The sequence below is a fragment of the Aythya ferina genome, assembly GCF_964211825.1.
Source record: "Aythya ferina genome assembly, chromosome: 3".
In the NCBI taxonomy this organism is placed as follows: domain Eukaryota; kingdom Metazoa; phylum Chordata; class Aves; order Anseriformes; family Anatidae; genus Aythya; species Aythya ferina.
The window spans coordinates 119,995,182-120,014,254 of record NC_140298.1 but is presented as its reverse complement, the minus strand read 5'-3'; the positions used below and the strand labels follow the sequence as shown (position 1 = coordinate 120,014,254).

Here is a 19,073-nt window from a genome sequence, read left to right as displayed (position 1 = left end):
CATCCCGCCCACCACGGCTGAACCCCTCTAGCACGGCCCCGCCCTCTGGCCCCGCCCCGGGCCGGGCGTGTGCAGCGCCGGCGGCCATCTTTGTGGCGGGCACACGCGAGGGCAGCGGTTAACCCCTGCGCTGCCGGCGCGGGAGGGACCCGGCGGGGCGGGGCGGCGACGTGGCCCCGGGCGGGGCGGGCTCCTCGAGCGGTCACCGGGAGGCTGAGCCCGGGGCTGGGGGAGCGGCACGGGGCGGAGGGGGGCTGCGGGGGGCTGCGGGGGGCTGCGGGGTGCGCCCGGTGCCCGCAGCCTGCGCTGTGCCGTGCGGGTGCCGCCGTCCCGCTGTGTCCCGGGGCCCGGCGGGTGCCACGCGCCGGTGCCGCCCCCGCCCCGCCCCGCCCCCCCCCCCCGGGCGCACGATGGGGACCCCGCGGGCGGCCCCGCTGCTGCCGCTGCTGCTGCTGCTCCCCGCAGCCTGCGCGGCACCGAGGGACGGGGGGCACAGGTACGGGGGGGGGGCTGCGGGGGGCACAGCCGGGCTGGGGGTGAGATGCGGGGGGTGCGGGGGGTGTTGGGGGCACAGGGACGCAGCTCGGGGCTGCGGTGTGGGTGTGCGGGGACAGAAGGGCCCTGCTGCTGCCCCCACCCAGCGGCACAGGTGACCCGGTGATGGACCCCCCCCCCCCATTTTCCCCCCCCCAGGTCAGAGGCTCCCCCAGCCACGAGGCCCGATCCTGGTCCTGACCCGCTGAGCCCGGAGCCCCCCGCGCTGCAGTGAGTGCCTGGGGGTGGGGGGGAGCTGCAGCCCTGGGGGGGGGACACCCAACGGGGGGGCTGCGGGGCAGGGGAGTCCTGGGGCGGGCTATGGGGCAGGGGCAGCACACGCACCCCCAGCCCCAATGCCCCCCCCAGGCTGCTGCGGAGCACGGTGAGGAGCCTGGGGCAGCCGGAGCAGGACGCAGAGGCCATGACACGGGAGCAGGGTAAGGACAAGCAGCATCCGTGGGGCTGGGGTGCCCCAGGGGGCTGGGACAACACGTCCCCAGCCCCACTGAGCCTGGCCCCAATGCGCTCTGCACCCCACAGCCCTGCTGTACCTCTTTGCACTGTATGACCACGACCGGAGCGGGCGCCTGGACGGGCTGGAGCTGCTGCAGCTGCTGGGAGCGGTGCTGGCACAGGGGGGCACGGGGCAGCCCAGCCCTGAGGCGGTAGGTGCAGGGGGGGTTGCACCCCAGGGGGAGTTGGGGGAGCGGGACAGGCTCTCACTCACCCTGTCCCCGTCCCTGCAGGTGGCTGTGCTGGTGGACCGTGCCCTGGAGAGGCAGGACCGCAGTGGGGATGGGCTGCTGGACCCCTCTGAGCTGCTGCTGCCTGGTTGGGAAAAGGGACCCCCAGGAGAGCCACTGGTGGGAGCGGGGGTTGGCCAGGAGGGGATGGTGGGGGGACACGTGGAGGGGCCCGGGGGAAGAGTGGAGACACCCACAGTGGATGAGGGGATGCCTGCAGTGGATCTGGGGGCAAGCAGCCCAGAGCCTGGCCCAGCAGAGGGGCAGGGGCTGCCAGACAACGCTGCCCACCCAGAGGGGCAGGGAGACCCTGGGGCTGGAGCCCCCCAGGGTGAAGTGATGGAGGTGGAGGGAGCCCCCGAGAATGAAGCCCCCACGGATGAAGTCCCCAGGGCAGAGGCAGCCCCTGCTTGGGAGGACCCTGGAGAGATGTAGGTGGGGGGGCGCTCCTGGCGGGGCTGTGACCCCGGCGCTGTCATGGGTCCCTGCCCCGTGCTGGCCCCAGTGATGCTGCCCCACAGGCTGTGGGGTGCAGTGCCCCAGCTGAGCAATGGTTTGGATGCCTGCTTGGGTCCCCTGCATGCCTTGGGCAGTGCCAGCTGCAGCGGGTCCTGGGGGGCCACGACACGCGTGTTTTCTCCTGTACCGCTGTGGGACGAGGAATACAGGAGCTGCCACCCACGCTGTGCTCCCTGCGGCGACGCTGGAGGGGTGGGGGCGTGGGGCTCCCCAGGGCCTGGCACCAGAGACGGCGGTGGGGCACCCAGGAACTTTATTGGGAGCGGGGTGAGGGGGGCCAGGCTGCGGGGTGGGGGGCAGCGGCAGCCGCAGCTGCGGCTCAGACGATGCCGTCGTAGCCCTGGATCCCGCACTTCTTGCCCGCGATGCGGCAGCCGAAGTTGAGCGCGTCCTGAAGGCTCTGCCCTGGGGACGGGGGGAGGTGAGGGGAGGGGAGGGGGGATGCTGGGGGACAAGGGGGGGTGCTGAGGGACACTGCAGCCCCCCGGCTCTGCGGGGCCGTGCCCACCTCCCGAGAGCGCGAAGATGACGGCAGCGTTGAAGGTGTCCCCAGCCCCCAGCGTGTCCACCAGGGTCTCTGGGGGGCAGGCGTCCGCGTGCAGCAGCTCCCCGCCGGGCCCCATGGCGTCGGCCCCCTCCTCGGCCCAGGCGCAGATCAGCGTGGCCCTGCGGGGAGGGGGCACCGGGTGGGACCCCCGGACCCCCAGAGCTGGTCCCCACCCCACACCTGCTCCTGTCCCCATGTCCCACCGCCAGCCTGTGCCCCCTGCCCTGTCCCGTGCCCCTCCCCCGCAGCCTGCCCCCCCAGCCCCCAACACCCCCAGCCCCCCATCCCGGCCCCTTACCCTGGCTGCACGCGGCCGCGCAGCCCCCGCAGCGCCTCCGGTGCCGAGCGGTACCCGAAGTGCTTGGCCAGGTCCTTGCTGATGAACACCTGCGGGGGGGTCAGCGCCCGGCCCCGGGCACGGCCCCCCCGCCACGGCCCCCCCCACGTGCCCCGGCGGTGACCCCGACCCCCGCGGGGCAGCTCCAGGCCCCGCCCCCGGCCCCAAGCCCCGCCCCCGGCCCACACCCAGGCTCCTGGCCCCGCCCCCCGCCCCATACTGACCACGCCCCGAGCCCCGCCCCAATGTCAGCCCCTCCCCATAACCCCGCCCCCAGCCCCAGCGGACCAATCCGTGGCGGGGCGTGGCGGGCCGTACCACGTCGCCGTGCGCCAGCAGGGGGAGCAGCTCCTCCCGCGGCTTCTCCACCTCCACCGAGGTGCGGATGCGCCGTGCGGGCGGCAGGGCCCGGTTGTGCTCCTCCACGCGCTGGATCATGAGCAGCTGCTCCGCCGCGTTGCGGGCCTGCGGGCGGCACCGGGCACGTGACTGCCCGGCCCCGCCCCCTGGCAATGGCTCCGCCCCCTGTGAATAGCCCCGCCCTCCTCTCGAGGCCGGCCCCGCCCCCTGTGAATGGCCCCGCCCCCCGTCCCGGTCCCGCCGCACCTCCCAGTGGATCCAGCGGTACCGCTCCAGGTCGACGCGCTCGAAGTCGCGGGCGGTGACGTCGGGCAGGTTCCTGCGGGACCGGCCGTCAGGCGGGGCCGGGCGCGGCGGGCCCCCCGCGTGGACGAAGGGCAGCCCCGCGCCTCGACTCTGCCCCGGGCAGAGGTCCCCCCGGGTGAATGATTAACGGCGCCGCCGTGCCCCGGGGCGACCCAGGGGGCAGCGCGGGGCCGTGCCGCCGTCCTGCGGCGCGAGACGCGGCCGGGTGCCAGGCTGCCGCCAATCACGGCAGCGGCGGGGGGGAGTGATTGGGGGCTGCGGAGCCCGGGGACGATTGGCAGCGATTGTGTGTGCGGAATCACGGGGAATCACCCGGTCGGGCTGCCCTGGTGGCTGTGCGGGGCGCGACACCCTTACGTGTCGTAGAGCACAATGGTCCGGGAGCCGCTGGCGGCGTTGACGACGCAGCAGGCGCATGGCACGTCCCCGCGGGGCTGCCAGGCCACGTGCGTCACGTCCACACCCCGGCGCTGGAAGTCGGCCACGATGAAACTTGGGGGACAGAGAGCAGGGTCAGGGCGGCCACGCACCCGCTGGCGTGCAGGATGGTGCGGGTGCCCCGGCTGGCGCTGGCGATGACGACGGAGGTGGGCATGCAGCCGCCGGGCTGCAGCACCGCGTGGCACACGTCCACGCCGCGGCGCCGCAGGTCTGCCAGGACGAAGCTGCCGGGGCGAGACACGGGGGCCGCTGCAGCGTCACGGCGGCCCCGGGACCCCCCCCCGGGCCATGGGGAGCCCCGACCCCGTCCCCGCACCCACTTACTCGGCAGCGTGCCCGGGGGCCAGCGAGCCCATGAAGGCGCAGGGGGCTCCCAGCAGCGCCAGCACCGTGCACGAGTTGGAGGCGTTCCCGCCCCGCTGCCACCGCTGCGACAGGCACCTGCAACGGCACGGCACGGCATAGCACGGCATAGCACGGCTCGGCACGGCTCGGCACGGCTCGGGCACGGCTCCGGACGGCTCGGGCACGGCCTGGCCCGGCCCGGCACAGCCGGTGCGGTCCCCGCGGTACCTGGTGTCGGTGTCCTCGGCCGGGTACGCCTCCACCACGCTGATGATGTCGAGGCACACGAGCCCCACGCACAGGATCCGCTTCTCCGCCGCGGGGCCGGGCGCGGGGTCCCGCAGCGCCGCCGCCCCCGCCGCCCCCGTTGCCCCCGCCGCCCCCGCTGCCATGCTGCCGCCGGGCTCTGCGCTGCGCCCCGCTCCGGGACGGTTCCGGCACCGCCCCGCCCCCCGCCCCGCCCCCCGCCCCGCCCCGCCAATCAGGGCCCAGTCCTCCAGAGAGGGGCGTGGGCGATGGGAGGGCGTGGTCGTTCGGGACACGCCCCCAGGACGCGCCCCCGAGGGTGCCCGTGCCGGGAGCGCGCGGGAAGCTCCCTCCCCCCCCCTCCCCCCCAGCGGGTGCGCGGGCACGCGCCGCTCGTGTGCCGGGCGGGCACACCTCGTGCACGCGCACACCTCGCACCGGCACTGCCCGCGTGCACAACGGGCACCCGCACCTGCACGGCCCCGCGGGGGCACGGGGGGCACGGGGTGGGTGCAGGGTGGGTGCAGGGTGGGTGCACATCGGGTGCAGGGTGGGTAAATCGTGGGTGCAAGCTGGGCGCATGGTGGGCGCAGGCCAGGTGCACGTCGGGTGCAGGGTGGGTGCAGGGTGGGTGCATGTCGGGTGCATGTCGGGTGCAGGTTGCTGGGTGCAGGCTGGGCGCATGGTGGTGCAGGGTGACACAGGCTGGGTGCAGGCTGGGTGCATGACAGGTGCCCGGTGGGTGTGTGCCGGGTGCTGGCCGGGTGCTGCGTGCGGGGCGCAGCTCGGCACGTGCCTCGGGGAGCGCCGTGGGCAGGTTAATGTGTCACGGGGCTGGGTGCAGCGGCCTCGCAGGTAGGGGTGGGTGCAGGAGGGTGCGTGGCACAGGTAGGGGCCGTGCGCGTGGCGGGGCACGGGGCCAGCCCCGGTCAGTGGCCACGTCCCGGGGCCGAGTGCGCGTGTGGGAGCAGTGGCCATGTGTGGTGGGGGGGGTGGAGGGGGGCGCCAAGCCCTGTCCTGGCCCCGTCCCGGTGGTGCAACCTTTGCTCGGGCAGGGCGTGCCGGGCGCAGCACTGTGTGGCTGCGGGGCCTGGCCAGGGTGCACGGGCTGCGGGTGGGGGTCCGGGTATGGTGGGGGGTGCTGTGGGCACCAGTGGTGCCAGGCGTCTGTGTTGAGCTGTCTCCACCTGGGCCGTGCGGTGTGCGGCCCTGCCCCGTGCTGAGGGAACCTTTTCCTTCTCCCCGTGGCCCTGGGCAGCCGGGCAGCCCCATGCCAACGCTGTGTCCCCCCCACCCCCAGGCACGGCAGCGGTGCAGGATGGAGCGGCAGCTGCGGGAGCTGCGGCTGCAGGAGGAGCGAGACTTCCTGCAGCGCGTGGCGCGGGGCACGGGCAATGCCAGGGCGCTGCCGGACACGGAGCCACCCCTGGGCCGGCCGCACCGTCGGGGCACCGCCATCGTCCCCGAGCCCCTCGCCAGCGACGCCCTGCTCCAGCTGCCCAGTAGTCCCCTGTCACAGAGGTACCTCAGGAGGGGCAGAGGGGGTGCACGAGGGCCGGGGCTGCCCCACCACTGTCCCCGTGTCCCCCTGTCCCCAGGGACCTCAGCCTGATCGCGGAGGCCATGGGACGCAGCGACTTCCTGCGGCGCCTGGGCGAGGGCTGCCCCGAGGCGCTGGCCCAGAGCTTCGTCCCCGTTCAGCACGGCCCCGGGGACACGGTGCTGGCCGAGGGCGACGAGGGCAATGCCATGTACATCGTGGCAGGTGGGAGCGGGCACGGGGCGCGGGCAGGGGTGTGCATGTGCCCATTGGGGTGTGCATGCATGGGGGCACGCATCTGGGGGTGCTGCACCTGCCGTGGGCACCAGTGCCCTGTGCATGCACACGTGGGGCTGTGCTGCCCCTGAGGGGCCACACGTGCCCGTGCACACCAGCTGTGTGTGCACTCGATGCTGGGGCCGTGACACATGTGTAGGGTGCATGTGCGAGGCTGCCTGCATGCGCGTGCACATGCCCACGCGTGTGTTCGTGCGCGTGCGAGGCCGCCTGCTCTGTGCCACCTCCCTGCAGAGGGGCAGCTGAGCGTGACGCAGCGGGGCCGGCAGCTCCGCACGCTGGGGCCGGGTGATGTCTTCGGGGAGCTGGCCATCCTGTACCACTGCAAGCGCACCGCCACCGTGCAGGGTAAGGGCAGAGCCCCCCGTTCTGTCCCCCCCCCCCGTCTCCGGTCCCCCCTGACACCCGTTGTGCCCCAGCACTCAGCCCTGTGCACCTCTGGGCCATCGACCGGCAGCGGTACCGCGCCATCACCACCAGCAGCGCCAAGCAGCGGCGGGCCAAGGTCCTGGACTCCCTGCGAACGTGAGTGGGGCGCGTGCCCCCTGCCCCTCCGTGATACCCCCAGCCCCACGGCCAGCCCTGAGCCTCGAGGTGCTGTCCCCTCTCATCACCCCTGGCAGAGCCACTGCACAGCCCTGGTCTTGTCACCGCCACCAGGCCCATCCCCACCCCGTCTGATCCCCGTCCCATCTCCATTCCCACACCAGCCCAGTCCACATCCCCATCCTCGTCCCCAGCCTTGTCACTGTCCCTGTTGCTGTCATCATCCTCACACAGCCCCAGCCCTGTCCTGCCTGTGGCTGTGCTGGGCTCCGGAGCTCGGGGAGGATGCAGGATACAGGGTACAGGGCGCAGGCAGGGCTGCAGCGGCCCCGGGCCCAGCCACCTCTCTTTGCAGGGTGCACTGGCTGCAGGACCTGTCCGACAGCCACCTCTCCAAGCTGCTCGACGCCATGGAGGAGGTGCGTGCACGGGGGGGGCTGTGGGACGGGGCCCCCTGCCCAGCGCAGCCCCGAGCGCCCCGTCTGTACCCGCAGTGCTCCTTCGCACCTGGCCACATCATCATCCGCGAGGGGGACGAGGGGGAGAGCTTCTACATCATCCTGAAGGGGCAGGTGGGTGCAGTGCCGTGGGGCAGGGCCGTGCCCCCCATCCCGCTCAGCCTGGCCCCACGTCCCCTCGCAGGTGCGGGTGAGCCAGCGGGTGGACGGGCAGGAGAAGCTGCTGCGTGTGCTGGGTGCCGGCGAGCACTTCGGGGAGCTCTCGCTGCTGGAGTAGGTGCCCTGGGGCTGCAGGCAGCTCCTCTGCGCCCTGTGCGTGTGCCCGCACACCTGCTCTTGTGCACGTGGAGCTCACACACACGCTCCTCTGTATACACCCCTCTCCTCCTCCATGACCACCGGTCTCTCTGTGCAGGAACATCCGCCGGACAGCGTCGTGCCAGGCGCAGGGACACGTCACCTGCATCACGGTGGCCAAGGAGTGGGTGTCCCCGTGTCCTGCAGCCCGTCCCCGCGGGCACATGGCTGGGGCCTGCCTGCCCCACTGACACCCCCTCTGCCCCACAGGGACTTCCTGGAGATCATCCCCTTCTGCCCCAGGCACGACTCAGACGCGTGAGTGTCTGTGGCCCTGCGGGGTCCCCACGTGGGTGCCGGCTGGGAGGGTGCTGGGCGCCCGGCAGGGACGGCAGCGGTGACGTGGCGCCAGCAGCAGGTCCTGGACTCTGCCCCGGGAGCACCGCCAGGCCCAGGCACCGTCCTGCTCCTGCCGAGCCCCGTGGCACGGCCCCGGCGCGTGCTCACCATGGCACCACATGTGGCCCCACGGGAGGTGTCCAGAGTCCCAGCCCCCCAGGCTGGGGGCACCCCTGGGTGTCCCTGTTCCCCCCCCTCCCCTCCCAGCAGGGCCACCCGAGCAGGGTGCCCAGCCCCACAGCCAGGCAGCTTTGGGCAATCTGCTGGGGGGTGGGGAGGGTCCCCCCATGGACCCCCCACAGCCCCGTCCTGGCCTCACGCATGGCCCTGGGTCCCTGTGGGGTCCTGTCGCACCGTGCCTGTCCCAGACAGGCTGTGGGGCTGTGGGCTGCAGGCTGAGCCGGGGCTGCTTCTCCCTGCAGAAACGCGGCTGCGACAGAGGTGCCAGCCCCAGCGGACCCCAGGCGGTCAGTGTGGGACGGGGATAGGGGTGGGCACAGGGATGGGGGTGCCTGTGGGAACAGGGACAGGGCTGGGCATGGGACTGGGACAGGGACAGGGGCGGGCAGCCGCTGGTGCTGGCGCTGCAGGGCCGTGGTTCCCCCTGCAGGGGCTGGGGGTCCCCGAGCCTGCGTCAGCCTTCCCCGGCAGTGCGGCTGGAGGACCTGGTGGCTGTGCGCTACGAGGAGGGGCAGAAGCAGGGGCAGCGCGTCGTCCTGGGCACCGGCGGCTTCGGCAGGGTCGAGCTGGTGAGAGCCACGCCTGGCCTGCGGGCACCCCCTGCTGACCCCGTCCCCGTCCCGGCACCCACGGCCACCCCTGCCCCGCAGGTGCGGTGCCGCGAGCGGCTCTTCGCGCTGAAGCGGATCCGCAAGGACTGGGTGGTGCGCACGCAGCAGCAGGAGCACGTGCGCACGGAGCGGCGGGTGCTGGCCCAGAGCCGCTGCCCCTTCATCGTGGGGTGAGCGGGGCCGGCAGCGCGGGGCTGGGCTCAGCGCCACGCCGAGGCCCCGCTGACCCTTGCCGCCCGCAGGTTTTTTGGCACCTTCCGGGACAGGCAGCACGTCTACCTGCTGCTGGAGTTCTGCCAGGGCGGCGAGCTGTGGACCAAGCTGCGCGAGGTGTACGGGGCCGGGGGGCACGGGCTTGGGGTGGGCAGGGATGTGCCGTGCAGTGCCGTGATGTGCCGTGCTGTGCTGCGCTATGCCGTGCTGGCTCGTGTGGTGCCGTGCCGTGCCATGCCATGCTGTGCCATGCCGTGCTGTGAAGCACTGCATTGTGCCGTGCCGTGCTGTGCCGTGCCGCTCTGCGCTGTGCCGAGCACGGAACCCTGCCCCGCAGGCGCTACTTTGAGGAGCCGCTGGCCATGTTCTGCTCCGCCTGCGTGGTGGAGGGCCTGGAGTACCTGCACAGCCACGGCATCGTCTACCGCGACCTGAAGCCCGAGAACCTCATGCTGGACAAGCAGGGCTACGTCAAGCTGGTACCTGGGGGGAATGGGGGTGCCGGCACGGTGCCTGGTGCCGTGGGGGGGCAGCAGGGAGGGCGCTGCGGGTCCCTGTGGGCGTGGGGCCGGCTGAGAGCTCCTGCACCGCAGGTGGACTTCGGCTTCGCCAAGGAGCTGGAGCGCGGGGAGAAGACCTACTCCTTCTGCGGGACGCCCGAGTACCTGGCGCCCGAGATGCTGCGCCACGAGGGCCACGACTTCGCGGTCGACTTCTGGATGCTGGGCATCCTCATCTTCGAGATGCTGGTGGGCAGGTGAGCACGCCCTGGGGCTGAGCCCACCCGCCCCCGCGGCCAGGCCTGATGCCCCCGCGCCCCGCAGGCCCCCCTTCCACAGCGCTGACCCCCAGAAGATTTACAGCCGCATCCTGGACGGCGTCTTCTCCTTCCCTGCTTCCCTCAGCGAGGCCGCCTGCTCCCTCGTTGCAAAGCTCTGCAGGTCTGTGTGGGGGTCCCAGGGGGGCAGCCCTGTGGGTGGGGGTGCCCTGAGGAGCCCCAACCTGCGCCCCCTGCCCCATCCCCGGCCCTTTTGCAGGCGCCGTCCGGGGCAGCGCCTGGGGAACACGGCCACCGGCATCCGCGGCATCAAGAAGCACAGGTGAGGGGGGTGCGGGTGGGGGGGGGCCGTGCTGCAGCACCCCCTGCCCCTCCTGCAGCACCCCCCCCCCCCCCAGGTGGTTTGGGACCCTCAAGTGGAAGAAGCTCGCCCTGCAGCAGCTGGAGGCGCCCACCCTGTGGCTCATCAAGCAGGTGCGGCCGGGCCTTGGGGTGGGGGGCGCGGGGCGGGGGGAGGAGGGCCCAGCACTGACCCCTGCCCCCCCAGGGCCCTCCCTACACCAACTTCAAGCGGTTCTCGGTCGACCGGACGCCGGCAATGGACGAGCTCTCGGGGTGGGATGAGGATTTCTGATGGCAGCCGGACCCCCGGCCTGGGCACCCCCCACGCCCCCACTGCGGCGCTGCTGGGACCAGGGCAGTGCCCGGGGGCTGCCCCCGGCCCACGGGGGGCAATAAAGCGCGTGGGGGGCAGGAAGGAGGCGGGAGCCATGGGTACAAAACCCGGTGCCGCATCTTTATTGAGGGGGGGGCGCGGGGCGGCGTGGGGGGGGCAGGGCAGGTGGTGAGGGACGCGTGGCGGCGGGGGAGCGAGGGTGGGGGGGTGCTGATAAATAACGGGGAGTGGGGTGGGGTGGGCTGGGGGGGCCCCGCGTGGGTGCAGGGGGATGTGGGGGGGGTCCAGGAGCCATGGGGCGGCGAGGGGTGGGTGTGAGGGGGGGGTGACTAGGGGCCCTCGGCGTCGTAGAGCAGGGCGCCGCTGAAGACGGTGAGGGGCTCGTCGGGGGCGTGTGCCAGGCGCCCCGCCACCAGGTCGACGCAGAGCGTCTCGCCCGCCTCCAGCGGCAGGATGAGGCTGAAGACCCCCAGCGAGCCGGGGCTGGGCTGGTGCTCGGCCACGGGCTGGTTCTCCAGCCCCTCGGGCTGGTACCCGGCCGAGTCCAGGCGCGCGATGCCCTGGTTGGAGCGCGACAGCACCGCCTCCAGCTTCTCGCCCTTGTGCCCCGTCAGCACCACGCTCACCAGGTAGCGGCCGCTCACGGGTGCCGTGAAGGTCCCTGCAGCAGCGGTGTCAGTGCACGGCGATCCCCAGGCCCCGCGGTGCCCCCAGAAGGAGCTCAGCCCCCCCACACTCCCCGTGGCCATCATCGTGTCCCCAAGGCACCCCGCCGTACCCCACGCTCCCCGCAGCCCCTGGGTTGCCCAGCTTCACCCCAAAGCCATCGCTGTGCCCCTGAGGACACCCCCACCCTTCGTTGCACCCCAGGCCCACGTTTCACCCGTGCCCATGCAGCCCCCCCCCACTCTACAGCCCCCATCCCCACGCACGGCCAGGCGCGGGGCCGGCACTCACCCGTCTCGGGGTCGTAGGCGCCGCCGTCGTTGAGCAGGACCTGGTCGAAGGGGACGGTGCCCGGCTCCGCGCGCTGCGTGCTCAGGGCGGCCGAGAAGGCGATGTGGGGCACGGAGCCCGGCTCCCCCACGGCACCTGGGGACGGTGTCAGGACGGTGCCCCCACGGCACCCCCAGGCCCCTGAACTCCCACCCCCGGCTGCACCCGTGCCCCACGTCCCCAGCCCCTCCACCTCCACCACCAGCTCCTCCTGCCCCGCTGTGCCCCCCCGCCCTGCAACCCCACCCCGCAGCCCCCTCATCCCAGCCCCTCGCACCCCCCCACACCCCAGCCCTACCTCTTTCTCCTTGCAGACCTGAAAGGGAAGGGACAGGGCGGTGCTGTGGGGTGGGGTGGGCAGGCGGCACGAGCCTGGCCAGCACCGGGCAGGCACGGCCCCACTGCTGGAGGCTGCCGGGGCACGGGGGCTGCTCCTTACCTGGGGGGCCCACGGGGCCTTGTTCTCCGTCCTTGCCAGGAGGCCCAGAGGGGCCAGGGGGGCCCATCTTCCCCATGGGGCCTTCAGGTCCAGGGGGCCCAGGAGGGCCTGAGGGAAGGGGGACAGGTTAGAGCCCCGTCCCTCACCCCGATGTCCCCGTGACTTGAGGCCCCACGTCCCCATGCACCAAGCCTCATGCCCCCACAACTTGGGTCCCCATGTCCCCCATGCATCCCAGCCCCATAGCCTGCAGCCTGGGGTCCTGCACCCCCTCACCTCCATACCCCAAACCCCCAACACTCAAAGCGCTGGGACCTGGCGTCCCCACACCCTCACACCTCATGGCACTGCGATTGTCCCCGTGCTCTGTCTTCAGACATTGCCCCTTGCTCCCCCATCCCCACCTCCTGCAGCCCCCATCCTTTGCACACCCATGCCCCATTCCCACATGCCCTTTGGCCCCTCCCTGTGTCCCCTTCTCCCCCTGATGGAGTCCCCTTCTCCCCAACCCCATGCCCCCTTCTCCCCATCCCCATGCCCTCTCTCCCCATCCCCCTGCCCTCTCTCCCCATCCCTGCTCCCCCAGTCGCCGCGCACCGGTCAGGTCCCTGCTCGTGAGGTTGAGCATCTCGGCGCGGTGCTGCTGGAAGCTGGCGTTGAGGGCACCCAGGCGCGCCGGGAGCTGCATCGCCTTCTCCAGCAGGGCGCTGTGGGTTCGGGCTGTGCCGTTCAGCTCCCGCAGGGCGTTCCACAGCCCCGCCACGTGCCGGCCCAGCCCCTCGCGGACACCGCGCAGCCCTCCCGACACAACCTCCAGCTGCTCGCAGATGCCCTCCAGCTTGGCCACCCTGGGCTCCAGGCCGGCCGGGCAGCCCGCGGGGCCCGCGCGCACCAGGTCCCGCACCAGCCCCTCCAGCCGCTCCTCGCTCTCGGCTGCGCGCTCGGCGACCTCCGCCTGCACCCGGTCGAGCTCCGCGGCCAGGCGGTCCTTCACGGCGCCCAGCTCACGCAGACCGGCGTCGTGCTGGTCCACGGCGTCCTGCAGATCCTGCACCGTGGTGTTGAGCAAGCCAAAGTACAGCAGCGCCTCCGACAGCTCGCCCTGCAGCGTCTGCAGCTCCCAAGGTGTCGTGCCTCCGAAGACGCTGAACCCCTCCAGCGGCTCCTCCTCCTCGGCTGCCGTGGGGTCGGGTGCGGGTGGGCTGCAGGCGTTGGTGCAGGCGCCCACCTCCTCCCGCAGCCGCTCCAGCTCCTCCCGCAGCGGGGAGCAGGGCTGGGCGCAGGCACCGGTGGCGCTCAGCCCCCGCAGCTCAGCCTCCAGCTGCCCCAGCCGGGCGCCCGTCCGGTTATGGAGCTGCTCCAGGTCCCTGCGGGTGTCCTCCAGCGTCTGCCCACCGGAGCTCCCCCCTGCCTCCAGCTGCCCCAGCCGCCCCGCCAGCCGCTCCAGCGCCTCGCCCTGCTCCCCCACCAGCTCCCGCAGCGCCTGCAGCGAGCTGCCCGGCCCGGCCCCGCCGGCCCCCAGCTGCCGAAGGCCGGAGCTGAGGGTGCGGAGCTGCGCCTCGTTGTCCTCCACGCGCCGCTCCAGCTGGCTGAGCGCGGAGCCGTCCCGGCCATCGGCAGTGGGCTCCGGGCAGGGCCGCCCGCAGCGCGCCAGCACCCCCTCCAGCTCGGCCAGGCGGGCACCGCGCTGCGCCCCGCTCTCCGCCAGCCCCTCCAGCGCCCGGCTCAGGTTGGCCATGTGGCCCCGCAGCCCCTCGGTGTCAGGGGGCCCGGGGCCGGCCCGCGTGGCGTTCAGCCGCCCCTCCAGCTCTGACAGCCGCCGGGCCAGCACCGGCCCCGGCCCCGGCCCAAGCACCGTGCCGCGCGACCCCTCCAGCCCGTCCATCCGCCGCTCCAGCTCGGCCACGCGCCGGCGCAGCTCGTCGGGCGGCGCGGCGGGGGCCAGGCGGGTGCTCAGGCTGCTGACGTGCCGCTGCACAGTCTCCACCGCCTCCCGGTTGCGCTGGTCCACCGAGCCCACCAGCTTCTCCAGCGCCCTCATGCGCTCCCGGTCCTCCGCCTGCTGCCGCCGCAGCCCCTCGGTGCCGGCCAGGCAGGCGCCGCAGGAATCCTGCACCCGCTGCTCCAGCTCGCGCAGCAGCGCGGCCCCCGCCAGGCCCCCATCTGGGGCCGGGCTCCCCCCGAAGCCATCCCGCTCCCGCTCCAGCTCCTGGCTGCGGATGCGGTCGTCCAGGCGCTCCAGGTGCTGCTGGATGTGGCTGAGCGTCTCCCGCACGTCGGGGGGCGCGGCGTCGGCGGGTTGGTGCTTGCCATTCGGGCTGCCCTCGGCCACCTTACGCAGGTCCTGCAGCAGCTTCTCCTGGCCCTCCTGCACCGAGGCCTGCAGCTCCTCCAGCTGCTTGCTCAGCCGCCGCACCTTCTCCTCCAGCTGCTGCACCTTCTCCGCCTCCCCACCGCCAGCGGGCTCCGGGCTCCGTGGGGCAGTGCTGCCCCGGCCCCCCCCGGCGCTGCCTTCCCCCCCCAGGCCGCTGAGCGTGTTGCCGAAGCCGGAGAGCGTGGGGCGGCCGGGCCGGGGCCGCGGGCGGGTGGTGGTGAGGGAGGGCCCCGCTGCCGGCCCCTCAGAGCAGTCCTCGCCCGAGTAGCCCTGGCAGCACCGCCACTCCAGGTCCGACACCGTCTTGTGGGCCACCTTGTAGCGGGGCCGCAGGAAGCTGCGGTACCTGCGGGCAGAGGGGACGCTGCTGACGGGGGGGGGGGTGGTCCTGGTCCCTGCCGCCCCTCCTCCCCCCCAGCCTCCGCGCCGGTCCCTGCCCACGGAGGCGCTGCAGGAAGAGGCTCTGGGCTGGGAGGAAAACCAAACACAGGCTGCGGGCTGGCCCAGGCGGCGCGACCGCACCAGGCTCTTGCACAACCGGGCCGGCCGTGGCCACGCTCGCTGCCCTCCAGGGGGCGGCCCCTGCACATCCTGCCTGCCCCCCAGGACGGGGCTGGCACCCAGCACCCACCGCCACGGCACCCAGCGCTCTGCTCCGTGGCTGCCCGAGTGCCGGACACGGGCCCTGGGCAGAGCCCCTGGTCCCCAAACCGGCCCCCAGGCGGCGCGGGGGTCCCTGGCCCCGATGCTGAGGGGCAGTTGGCCGGGGGGGGACAGCGGCGCCGCTGTAAAAGCCGGGTCGGGGCAGGTCAGGCGCCGGCCACGAGCCGACGAGACCGCGCTCTTGCAAAAAAGTAAACACGTCCCGGGGAGGGTAAACAGCGGCGCCGCTGGGGGCCCCGGGCGCTGCCCCCCGGCTCCCGGTCCCACGCCCCCGCCCTGCCCGGCCCCACTCACGTCAGGACGCGGGGGCACTGCAGCTGCCCCCAGCCGCAGGGCTGGTAGTCGGGCTTGACGAAGCTCTCGACGCCGTCCTCCACCACGCAGCTCACGCTGCGTGTCACCACGTAGGCGCACCAGTTCCTGCGGAGAAGGCGTCAGGGCCCCGCACGGCACGCACCGGAGCCCCCGGCGCACCCTGGGCGTCCCCCCACGTGGACCAGGCACCGCCATGGGACCCCCCCCACAGGTGCCTGCCCTGCCGGTCCCACCGGTAGCAGCCGTCACGGCCCAGTGCTGTGGGGTTAATGGGCCGGATCCTGCCCCGCCGCAGCCCCTTCACCCCTGCCCAACCCCACAGCCCCGAGCGCTTTGAGGGGCCCTTTCAGGAGCCGCGGAAGGGGCCGGTGGCACTGCGGGGAGTGACCGCAGCCCTCACGTGGCCACCCGCAAACCAGCGAGCCCTGCAGGGATGGGGATGGGGACGGGGACCCTGCTCATGGGTGCAAGGGGCGGCCAGGGATGCACGTGCGTCCTGCGAGGGCTTGCATGCTGCAGGGATGGGGGGGCTCTGGCCCCATGCTGCTGCTCTGCAGAGCCAGGCTGGTCTGTGCCCCCCGGCCACCCCCTGGCTGTCACTGATGTGCCCCCAAGCCTGGAGTTCACGAGCCGGGGACGAAGCCCTGGCGCCCGGCCAGACCTGATGGCGAGATCCTGCCTGGGGGGCACGCTTCTCCCAGGGTGTGGGGCTGCAGCCCCCAGAACACGCTGCGGGGCCCCTCGGCTCCGTACGGGGTGTGGTGGCCAGGCTGCGGGGTGGGACCCCGGCCCCCCAGGCCACCCCAGGGAGCGGGACCCCGGCCCGGCCCCACGCAGCGCGGATGCCCCAGCCCAGCCTTATATGGTCCGAGCCCAGAGCAGCCCCACACAGCGCGGCCCCCCCGGGCAGCCCCCCACGGCGCGGACCCTCAGCAGCCCCGGCCCCGTGCTGTGTGGAGCTGTGTGGAGCTGTGAGGAGCTGTGAGGAGCCGTGCGGTGCCGTGCGGTGCCGTGGAGCTGAGCAGTGCGGGGGCCCCGCAGAGCCGCGGCCGGTTCCCGTCAGCCCGGCTGGTTCCCCTCAGGCCCCGGCTCCATTCCAGCTCCTCCCCGGGGGCCGCCGGGAATTCCTGCGCTGACGGCCCCCCCTCTTCCCCCTTCCCTTCCCTTCTCTTCCCTTCCCGGCCCCCCCCGCTCTCCCCCCCCCCCGTGCCCAATCATCCCTGGCTGATGGTGCCCGCGGGGCCCTGGCTCCCACTGCCCACCCTGGGGCTGCATCGGGGCACATCCACGTCCTGGGGCCAGGCTGGGAGCCCTCCCGAAACCACGGGGCATGGGGATGGGTCCCCGTGTCCCCCCATCCATGGGGACTGCCTGCCGTGACCCTCGAAGCAGAGGGAGCAACCCCGAAGCACACAGATGGCTTCTACATCCCCCAAGCCACGGGCACAGGGCGCTGTGCCCCAGCCCCTGGGGACGCCCCGCTACGTCCCCAAAACCACGGGCAAGAGCCCAGCCAAGCCCGGGCTGTGCCACCGTGCTCCGTGAGCCGCGGGATGCCCAGCCCACGTGCGCCCTTCCCGGGCAGCCCCACGCCGGCAGCCGGGTCCCGCATGGAGCAGGGTCCCTCCAGCCCCCACCCCAGGGACCTGGGGCTGCCGCGGGGCTGCGGTGGGGCTGGGGGGACACATCCCGTGCTCCATCCCGCATGGCCACGATGTGGCTGCGGAGAGAGGGTGACCCCCAGCTCCGGTGCGGGACCGGCCCCCGACCCGGGGGCAAGCACGAGCCGAGCCCCCGCCGCCGGGCACGGCACGGGCAGGGGCTGTCGGGGCCCCTCACCCGCCCCCCCGGCACGGGGACCCCCCGCAGCGGGGCACGCGGCTCGGGTGCGCGCCCGGGATCCCCAGCACCGGCACCCGGCGCGCACGGCCGGGCCCCCGCCCGCCCCCGCCCCCGCTCCCCGCGCCCGTCGCGCCGCAGCCCCGGCCCCGCGCCCCCCGCCCCGCGCCCCCCCCGGCTCATCCCCGTTATCCCCGTGCGTGCCCTGGGACGGGGCAGCCCCGCGGCGCATCCTCCCCGCACGGCTCCCGCCGCCCCGTCGACGCCCCCCCGGCCGGGCTCCCGTGCTGGACGTGCCGCCGTCCTGCCGCTGCCGGGGCCCCCCCGAGGGCTGCGGGGCGGGGGCCGCCGCCCCGGGGGCTCCCTCCCCGTCCCGCCCGGCGGTCCCGGCTCCTACCTGTGCCGGCTGGCGGCCCGGGCACCGCTGTGGGCCGCGGCGGGGCCCTGCGGGGCCGTGGCCTGGGCCGGGCTGAGCGGGGCGGCCCCCCCGGTGTAGAGGCTGTACCTGGGGGGGAAGTTGGCGGCCAGGGCCTGCGCGGCCAGGAGGCACGGCCAGAGCCAGGGGGCCATGCTGGGCGGGCGGGGGGCGCGGCGCGGCGGGGGGGGGGCCCGGCCCAGCTCAGGAGCGCATGGCGCGTCCCGTCGCGGCTCCGTCCCTCCCGGCTCTGCGGCTCGGCTCGGCACGGCGCGGCTCTGCCCTCCCCTCGGCCAGCCCCTCGCCGCCAGAGCCGCCCCGGCGCTGCCGCCCGACGGGGTCCCCGGGGCCCCCCGCTTCCTGCCCGCCTCGGCCTCCGCCGGGCACCGCCGCCGGCCCCCGCGCCTGCCCCCCGCCCCCCGCCGCCGCCCGCACATCTGCTTCTCGTTAGGCTGGGACAGCGGGGACGGGCAAGGAGGGACGGGGAGAGCCGGAGAGGCCGGGCAGGGGGCCAGGGCTGCAGGCAGCCGGCGGGGCCGGGGCTCCCGCGCCGCCCCGCCGGCCCCTCGCGGCCGCGCTGCCCGGCGGGGGCTGTGCCCGCTCCCCACGGGGGTCGCGGCGGCTGCGGGGGCCCGGCCGGGGGCTCCCCGGGGCTCCCGCACGGCCCCGGCCCGGCCGCTGCCCGCGGGGGGCTCCCCGCAGCCCCGGGACGCGGCCCCCCCGGGGGCAGGCTGCCGGCACGGCGCCCTGCCCGCTGCCACGTCCCCGGGGCAGCGCCCGGCCCCACGCGGGCTCCCGGTGCCCCCCCGCGGCCCGGCCCCACGGGGCTCCGCGGGGTCCCCACGGACACGGCGGGCACACGGAGGGGACCCGGAGGGGACCCCCCGGGGCCGCCCCCGCTGAGGTCACGGCCCTGGCCCCCGGCCCGCGCTGACACCGCGGCTTCCCCGGCCGGGCGGTGACGTCACGGCCCCGGCCGCTGCAAGCGGTGACGTCACGGCTTGGCCCCGGCCCCGGTGACGTCACAGCCTGGCGCGGCGGCCGGGGGGGGAGAAGAGGCGCGGGAGGGGGCGGGACGGGGGCTGCCTGCACCGCCTGGCGGGGGGCGGCCGGGACGGGCCTGCCCCTGCCCCCGCCCCCTCCCTGTGCCCCCTGCCCATATCCCCCATCCCCTGCCCCTATCACATACACCTATCCCTATCCCTATCCCTATCCCTGCCTCTGCCCCCTGCCCCCTGCCCTCTCCCTACGCCCCCTGCCCCTAATCCCCCATCCCCATCCCCATCCCCTGCCCCCTCCCTGTGCCCCCTGCCCCGTGTCCCCATCCCCTACCCCCTATCCTTATCCCTGCCCCTGCCCCTTGCCCTCTCCCTGCACCCCCTGCCCCTATCCCTATCCCCTATCCCCATCTCCTGCCCCGTGCCCCTATCCCTGCCCGTGTCCCCTGCCCCCAGGCCCTATCCCCCATCCTCTGCCCCTGCCCCCTGCCCTCTCCCTACGTCCCCTGCCCCTATCCCTGCCCATATCCCCTGCCCCGTGTCCCTATCCCCATCCCCTTCCCCTTCCCCTGCCCCATCCCCTGCCCCCTCCCTGTGCCCCCTGCCCCTATTCCCCATCCCCTGCCCCTGTCCCCTGTCCCCTGCCCCCTGCCCCTAT

The 19,073-nt window shown here is 74.5% G+C and overlaps 4 protein-coding genes across 5 annotated transcripts; 2 read left to right on the top strand and 2 right to left on the bottom strand.

Moving 5' to 3' along the window:
* Window positions 1–283: 283 nt before the first annotated feature.
* CGREF1 (cell growth regulator with EF-hand domain 1) lies at window positions 284–1,961 on the top strand. Its single transcript, XM_084516095.1, has 6 exons — window positions 284–349; window positions 395–496; window positions 694–765; window positions 904–974; window positions 1,078–1,202; window positions 1,284–1,961. The coding sequence occupies exons 2-6, from the start codon at window positions 411–413 to the stop codon at window positions 1,713–1,715; spliced, it is 786 nt and encodes a 261-aa protein (XP_084372221.1). The 5' UTR covers window positions 284–349; window positions 395–410; the 3' UTR covers window positions 1,716–1,961.
* Window positions 1,962–2,035: 74 nt separating this feature from the next.
* On the bottom strand, window positions 2,036–4,551 carry KHK (ketohexokinase). 2 transcript variants are annotated; one of them, XM_084516090.1, is made up of 9 exons: window positions 4,364–4,551; window positions 4,115–4,231; window positions 3,880–4,014; window positions 3,707–3,841; window positions 3,290–3,362; window positions 3,002–3,148; window positions 2,645–2,733; window positions 2,308–2,465; window positions 2,036–2,204 (listed from the first exon to the last, which is right to left on the bottom strand). In XM_084516090.1, the coding sequence occupies exons 1-9, from the start codon at window positions 4,525–4,527 to the stop codon at window positions 2,119–2,121; spliced, it is 1,104 nt and encodes a 367-aa protein (XP_084372216.1). In that variant the 5' UTR covers window positions 4,528–4,551; the 3' UTR covers window positions 2,036–2,118. The 2 variants fall into 2 exon arrangements, with proteins under 2 accessions (XP_084372216.1, XP_084372215.1); XM_084516089.1 differs by lacking the exon at window positions 3,880–4,014.
* A 1,130-nt stretch (window positions 4,552–5,681) lies between these two features.
* LOC311435238 (cGMP-dependent protein kinase 1-like) lies at window positions 5,682–10,476 on the top strand. Its single transcript, XM_084516049.1, has 19 exons — window positions 5,682–5,902; window positions 5,980–6,146; window positions 6,453–6,566; window positions 6,638–6,743; window positions 7,120–7,183; window positions 7,259–7,336; window positions 7,407–7,495; window positions 7,638–7,703; window positions 7,790–7,837; window positions 8,341–8,385; window positions 8,529–8,667; window positions 8,749–8,879; window positions 8,952–9,041; window positions 9,260–9,401; window positions 9,516–9,679; window positions 9,747–9,863; window positions 9,960–10,022; window positions 10,099–10,174; window positions 10,248–10,476. The coding sequence occupies exons 1-19, from the start codon at window positions 5,700–5,702 to the stop codon at window positions 10,332–10,334; spliced, it is 1,989 nt and encodes a 662-aa protein (XP_084372175.1). The 5' UTR covers window positions 5,682–5,699; the 3' UTR covers window positions 10,335–10,476.
* EMILIN1 (elastin microfibril interfacer 1) lies at window positions 10,476–18,491 on the bottom strand. Its single transcript, XM_084516042.1, has 7 exons — window positions 17,400–18,491; window positions 15,143–15,268; window positions 12,409–14,531; window positions 11,812–11,919; window positions 11,671–11,688; window positions 11,334–11,468; window positions 10,476–11,037 (listed from the first exon to the last, which is right to left on the bottom strand). Exons 1-7 carry the CDS (start codon window positions 17,852–17,854, stop codon window positions 10,706–10,708), a joined length of 3,297 nt encoding a protein of 1,098 aa, XP_084372168.1. The 5' UTR covers window positions 17,855–18,491; the 3' UTR covers window positions 10,476–10,705.
* Between the last annotated feature and the right edge of the window lie 582 nt (window positions 18,492–19,073).

What these genes read in the sequence shown, in the direction of transcription:
- EMILIN1 (XM_084516042.1), bottom strand. Translation starts at nt 17,854, where the DNA reads ATGTGCGGGCGGCGGCGGGGGGCGGGGGGCAGGCGCGGGGGCCGGCGG. An exon ending in CGGGCCGCCAGCCGGCACAG is followed by an intron (nt 15,269 to 17,399) that starts GTAGGAGCCGGG and finishes CCTTCTCCGCAG; the next exon opens with GAACTGGTGCGCCTACGTGG. An exon ending in CACGAGCAGGGACCTGACCG is followed by an intron (nt 11,920 to 12,408) that starts GTGCGCGGCGAC and finishes CCCTTCCCTCAG; the next exon opens with GCCCTCCTGGGCCCCCTGGA.
- LOC311435238 (XM_084516049.1), top strand. Translation starts at nt 5,700, where the DNA reads ATGGAGCGGCAGCTGCGGGAGCTGCGGCTGCAGGAGGAGCGAGACTTC. An exon ending in TGCCATGTACATCGTGGCAG is followed by an intron (nt 6,147 to 6,452) that starts GTGGGAGCGGGC and finishes ACCTCCCTGCAG; the next exon opens with AGGGGCAGCTGAGCGTGACG. An exon ending in CGCGGCATCAAGAAGCACAG is followed by an intron (nt 10,023 to 10,098) that starts GTGAGGGGGGTG and finishes CCCCCCCCCCAG; the next exon opens with GTGGTTTGGGACCCTCAAGT.
- KHK (XM_084516090.1), bottom strand. Translation starts at nt 4,527, where the DNA reads ATGGCAGCGGGGGCGGCGGGGGCAACGGGGGCGGCGGGGGCGGCGGCG. An exon ending in GCCCCCGGGCACGCTGCCGA is followed by an intron (nt 4,015 to 4,114) that starts GTAAGTGGGTGC and finishes TCGCCCCGGCAG; the next exon opens with CTTCGTCCTGGCAGACCTGC. An exon ending in CATCTTCGCGCTCTCGGGAG is followed by an intron (nt 2,205 to 2,307) that starts GTGGGCACGGCC and finishes CCCCGTCCCCAG; the next exon opens with GGCAGAGCCTTCAGGACGCG.
- CGREF1 (XM_084516095.1), top strand. Translation starts at nt 411, where the DNA reads ATGGGGACCCCGCGGGCGGCCCCGCTGCTGCCGCTGCTGCTGCTGCTC. An exon ending in CCGGAGCCCCCCGCGCTGCA is followed by an intron (nt 766 to 903) that starts GTGAGTGCCTGG and finishes TGCCCCCCCCAG; the next exon opens with GCTGCTGCGGAGCACGGTGA. An exon ending in GGCAGCCCAGCCCTGAGGCG is followed by an intron (nt 1,203 to 1,283) that starts GTAGGTGCAGGG and finishes CCGTCCCTGCAG; the next exon opens with GTGGCTGTGCTGGTGGACCG.